The 6309-nt window shown below is 24.8% G+C and overlaps 1 protein-coding gene across 2 annotated transcripts in view; it reads right to left on the bottom strand.

Annotated features, from left to right (window-relative positions):
• Positions 1-3720: 3720 nt before the first annotated feature.
• LOC126908857 (uncharacterized) overlaps positions 3721-6309 on the bottom strand; it is a 27018-nt gene continuing 24429 nt past the window's right edge. For both annotated transcript variants that reach the window (XM_050691175.1, XM_050691173.1), the window contains one exon: positions 3721-4111. In XM_050691175.1, the coding sequence (XP_050547132.1) occupies positions 3939-4111 (173 nt within the window). In that variant the 3' untranslated portion in view covers positions 3721-3938. The remainder of the gene's footprint in view (positions 4112-6309) is intronic.

Raw genomic sequence — 6309 nt, 5'->3', positions numbered from 1 at the left:
ATTTCTTCTCTTGCAATTGTCCATGTTTCGCATTCATCTAATATGACGTAGGTTTTTAGTAGATTCTTTCTAATATTAATGTTAATGTTTCTTAAAGTAAAAATACCTCTTTTCTTATTAAATACGACCCCCAATAACTCATTGTTTGATATATTTCACACCGAGTATCTTGGTTTAACTATATTTTTTTTACCTGGAGCATCGTTTAAATAAAGTTTTCCGCATCGACTGCTACCTTAAAAAATATATTTTCAAAAAATAATCTCTTTCCGCTCCTTTTCCGTTTGTTTCTGTTTCAATTACACTCAGTATTTGTTTGAATTCTGTTCACCCCTGTTCAATCTTCTGTGCTTTAAATTTGACTTGCATGTAAACATCTCTTTTTATGCTCTCTAACGAACTTTTCGAATTTAGTCAGTAATAACAGTCTACTGCTCATAATGTATAGTTAAACTTATTAAGTCGAACACTTCTTATTACTAAACGCCTCTATCTTATACTATATTATTTTCTCTACGCTAATTACTGTTGCAATTTTTAATTACAACTATACTATAACCTTTAGACACAGATTAGTGAATTAATTTTTTTATTTCAATAAATATAACTAAAGAAAATCACATAGTAAATAAGACGAGGAATGAACGATTGGGATAGGAAACCACGATAACTTAAAATTGTTACAAACCCCGTCAAAAATGACTTAAACTAAATTTTACATTTATAAGCTCCGACAAAAATGAATAAATGTATAGAACTGTTGAAGTATGAAGGCGAATTTAAAAGTTATAATAAATTGATAACATTTTATGTGAAGAAAAACGTTAATTGATAGTGTTTACGAGTTTTTGCTTACGGGGACTTGTTTTATTTTTTTAACTTTTCACATAGTCTAACTAGCACCAAAGATCAATACTGTTAACAATAATAAATGACCAAAGGAGGTTATGGTCCCTTGAGTTCTTCCTTTTCTACGCTATTAAATAAATGGATAATACAATGAAAATAAATAAGAAAATATATAATTGCAGACTTTTATTGAGTCCATAATATTTATTTTATTTTGGTTTTTCAATGGGAGCTGTGGATACTTCATTTGTAATCCTCATAAATGAATTAAATTTTTTAGTGATAGAAAGGGGAGATAATGCAATACCTAATTGGAATTTCTTTAAATTAGTTCTTTTATTTTTCTTTGTCTATGATAATTTGCAGCTATCAGTGGGCTTTTGATTTTGTTGATATATGCGTCAAAAAACTCAAAATTCTTTAATCTTTTTTATTACAATTTTATTTTTATTTAACCCATTAACAGGAAAAATTACCGTAAAAAGTGATAAAAACAATTAGCTATCAGTTAGAATAATAAACATGTATTTTTAAAAAAAAATTTGAAACTTTAAAGTGTCTATAAATGATTGAAGTTAGAATAAAAATTTAAATACCCATTTACTATTAAAAATAATCCTTAATCATTTTATTAAATGCAATATATTTGTTTTTATTTGAAAAAAAAAATGACACTCTGACAAGGCATAAGAAATCAATCTTAAAATAATTACATAGCTAATATTTTAAGAACAATATAAAATTATCATCAAATTAAAAATAGAGGTTTCCATTAAACTTATGATTTTTTTATCTTTGAATTAACGAAAAAAAAATTATTCATGTTCATATTATTATAGTTTTTCGAATCAAACATTCGAATATACAAAATTTTCAATAGTTTCCTAAGAAAGGTGTGTCTTATCGTTAATAAATATGTCATTGCAAAAATAATGCTTATATTGAAGTAGTACAATCGTTGAGCTCTAGTAGATACAATAAAACGTGTTTTATATTTCAAACTAATTAAAATTATTAAGCACCAAAAACTAAATGTGTTAAGAATCCACTGTGAACATTTTAAACTCAACCAAATTTTAGTAAGGCTCATAAACTGTAATAAAATAAAATTTTACTGAATAATTAATAAATTAAAATTTGTTTTTTTGTTAAAACTTACAAAAATTAGATTTTTAAACACTAAATTAACTGATAATAAAACTTAAGTTAAATAAAATTTATAAAAATTTTAATTAAAATAAAAAGAATAATTACTTGGTTTAAACAAATTTTTGAGAGTTTGAAGGAATAATAACAATAATCAGAATATAATTTTTTTTTATCACTTTATATATACAGGGTGTGTTTTTTATCATAACCCACTCAATTACTTGCAGAATAATAATAATTTAAACATTTTTTTTTTTATTATCTTTAGTTACACATTATTCTTGAATTTTTAACTATGTAATACTTTTTAAGTTCATCCCTTATGCCTTGGAGGGGGGTCAACTTTGTTTTTTTAAACGGTAACACATATTTTTAATTTAATAAAATGTTTGAGTTTTTAATTTAATAGTAAATGGCATTTGAATTTTTAATATAACTTTATTAGCTTATTAGATATAAACATTTAAAGTTTCAAAATTTTGAGTTAATATACATGTATAATACACATGGGATTGTAAATACAGGTAGCTAATTGGATTTTTATGACATTGCTGTCTCAGTCACGGATTGTTTATTATCAATTATGATTATCAATAGATATACTTTCTGTATTGTCAGTTAGTGTATTTATAAACTCATAACAATGTGCCTTACTACAATTGATAATAACAATGCTGTGTACCTGCTAATATCGATGTTATAAAAAACCAATTAACTACCTGTATTTGTAATCCCTTGTGTATTATACCTGTATATTAATTCAAAAATTTGAAACTTTAAATGATTATATCTAATAAACGAATTAAGTTATATTAAAAATTCAAATGCCATTTACTATTAAATTAAAAACTCAAACATTTTATTAAATTAAAAATATGTGTTACCATTTAAAAAAACAAAGTTGACCCCCCTCCAAGGCATAAGGGATGAACTTAAAAAGTATTACATAGTTAAAAATTCAAGAATAATGTGTAACTAAAGATAATGAAAAAAAAAATGTTTAAATTATTATTATTCTGCAAGTAATTGAGTGGGTTATGATAAAAAAAACACTCTGTATATATTTTTTTTTTTTGGTTTTCATTAGTTACACATTGTTTTTGAATTATTAACTTTTAATACATTTTAAGTTCATCCCTTACGCTTTGTATGCAAATTAACAAAAGTCTCATGAATTTTACATTATTAACTTTTAATATGAAAGTGTAAGAGTATGGGGGAATAATAAGTGAGAATGAAAGTGAGAGTATGAGAGTGTGCCTGATGTGCTAATTTGAGTAGCCCTTTTATATTAAACTAGTTTGTAAGGTGATGAAGAGAGGCTAGTTTTTCTTAAGAATTAAACTATTTAATGCTGCCGTCTGTTCGGCTCCACAGATACGCTTATGGTAATTAAAAAGAGTGACATTAATATAAACTTCGCTCCGAATAAGTGATATATTTGTAAAAAGTAATAAAATAATTGTCGGTCAGAAAAGTATTTAAAATTGATAATTATTTATGTAGAAATATTATTCTAGAAGTTTCTTGAATATTCTTGAAACTTCTATTTTGATTCATTACAATATCACAGATTTTATTTATATTTTCCAGTACTAAAATATTTTAATATTTAAAAAAAATAATGATTACCGCTACATAAGTATTTAATTTCAAATTAATAGTATATTTAATATCATAATAGAAACACAAGGTTAATTATTTTACAAAACAATATTACGTACTATAATAAAAGCTAACACAATTAATTAAAATAAAGATGAAATTTTAAAGGCAGTTAAATTATTATTACTACAATTATCACTTTATAATAAAAGTAAATATAAAGCTATTATAAATTGAGCTTTGAATCAAAAATAAATCATTAAAAATATTTCCGTGATTAATTGTGCTATAGAAATATTCATTGCCGTTTCTTTAAATAAATCAAAGGAATCATATTAATCATCAAAACTCGATGATTCTCCATATTTATTACATAAAAACATTTTTAGAGCTCTATATTTTTTATTTTTTTTGGCTTCTTCAGCTTTTTTGGCTTCTTCGGCCTTTTTGTCTTCTTCAGCTTTTTTGGTTTTTTCTATTTTTTCTGCCTCGATTTTGTTATATTCTTCTAAAATTTAATTTTAAAATTAAAAAATAATTTTAAAATATAAAATTTTATAAAAATAATGTACGTTATTTTTTTTTGTATATTTATTTTCACTACACTTTATCAGGATGACGTTATCATCTCATATACGAATTACAAAATATTATTGTGCATTTAATGTAATTTTAAATTAAAAAACTAAAAACCTGCGCTCCAGACAAAAATGTATTAATTTTAAAGCTGTGAAATATTCACTTATTATACTTTTTAATATCATAACAGTGATATGTTTTTAAATATAAAAATAAAACCTACTCGTTCAAACTAAAAACTTAAAATAAAACTATGAAACTATGCGATGGTTGCAATACTGTCGTATTGCGATATTCGCAAAACCTATAAAATAAAAATTTTAAAAATAAAAAAAAATGAACAATAATTTAAATATCTTCCATAATGACAAGTACGTTTGTTTACTTTTTCATGGAAAATCAAATACTGTATAACATAAGTAACAAAACTTGTCAAAGTAGCTGAAGTAAATAGTTGAGAAAGTATTAAATAACTTTAATATTAAAATAGTATAAGAGTTAACACAGTATTAAACAATTTTTAAATTTTTAAGTAATATAATGTCATATAAAGGAAAAATGCAGGGTTAGAAAATTAACAATGGTGGGAAAAAGTATGTATTAAGTAAAACATGAAAAGTAAAGGAGATTAACGTTTTGACTAAGAAACGTCTAGTTACGGGTCAGGATATTTGGTGCGTGTAACTTTGTATTTTCAACAACAATTTATATTGTGTTACATTTTTATATTGTAATTTAATTTTATGTTTATTTTGTTCCGTAAATAAAAGATAACTATTCAAAAACCTGCACTTAGCGTGAATATTTTATATCCATCGTGTTATTAATATTATGTGTGTGTGTGGCAAGAGACAAGGTTCGACTGCTGGTCATTTAGTTGATCTTAACAATTAGCGTGTGTGCTGGTTAGTTTTTTGGTCTTAACCGTCTTTAATTAGGTATAGTGACAAGGTAGTTTTACTGGTAGCTGACGAGGAGCCGCCCTTTAGTCTGCTACTTTTGAACTAGACCGTGCTGACGAGACTTAAACCTACCCCTTTAGTGGTTCACTAATTAGAGAGATTAGGGCTCACCAGTGTACCCAACGGAAAAAGCCAAAAACGACGAACTCGTCATTAAAAATATTAATTAATCTGTGTACTTTTTTTGTATTGCCGTCGGGGTACTACAGACATACAACATAGACTTGATTACTTATAAGTAAAATTGCGATTATAATACAGGGGCGACCGAAGATAGTTGATATATTTTGTACATTTTTTATTCTCGCATTAAGGATATTTCAGAAAGTTATAAAACTTCATAAATAGCTTCAAAAATACTTAGTTCTTAATATGAACAATTTATTTTGTCTTAATAATTTAGATTAATTAGGCTACATATGATAACGTATTATCTTTTGATTTAGTATAGATATACAGAATGTTAGTAACGAGTAGTAGGATGATATTCAGTAGGACCTAAAAATAGCGAAATCGATAACTAAAATTTCCTATCTCCAAAATTGGGGGTTTTCCGGTTCCCCCACTTTAAATTTTGTTTTAATAAAAAATAAACATCACAATGGTATTTCCCACAAAATTCTCATACAAATTAAGTGGTCACTCGATTTTTAGTAACTTTCGTGCCCTCCCCTGAACTTTGGGTTAAAAGTTGGAATAAATTTCACTTTAGTGTGACTCATCAATTTGTATTGAAATTTTACTAGGAGTTCTGTGAAATAGTTCATTTTTAGTTTAAACGATTACATAACGAGAAAAACTGGAAAACCCACAGATAATGTGATTATTTTTTAATTTCACGAGTTTATTTCGTCTTTTATTATTTATTCAAATCGATTATCATTTTTATCATTAAAACTGTTATAAAATTATCATTTTTTTTTCTTTTTAGATCGGAAAAATAAAATAATCACAAGATTGAAATGAATATTTTAAACTTTATTACAATAGGATAATTTGAAATAATTATTATGATGTAATCGGCACACTACTTATGATTACTTTATGATTTATAAGTGTAATGTATCAATAAATATTTACTATAGCGATTAAATATAGTATGAGCTGATATTTAATAATTTAATAATGTAATTTTTACTAAGAAATTATAAAAAATTTATTAAAT

The sequence above is a fragment of the Daktulosphaira vitifoliae genome, unplaced genomic scaffold (genome assembly GCF_025091365.1).
Source record: "Daktulosphaira vitifoliae isolate Bord-2020 unplaced genomic scaffold, ASM2509136v1 Scaffold_22, whole genome shotgun sequence".
Lineage (NCBI taxonomy): Eukaryota > Metazoa > Arthropoda > Insecta > Hemiptera > Phylloxeridae > Daktulosphaira > Daktulosphaira vitifoliae.
Note: the sequence above shows the minus strand (reverse complement) of the source record. Positions and strands in the feature narration are given on the sequence as shown.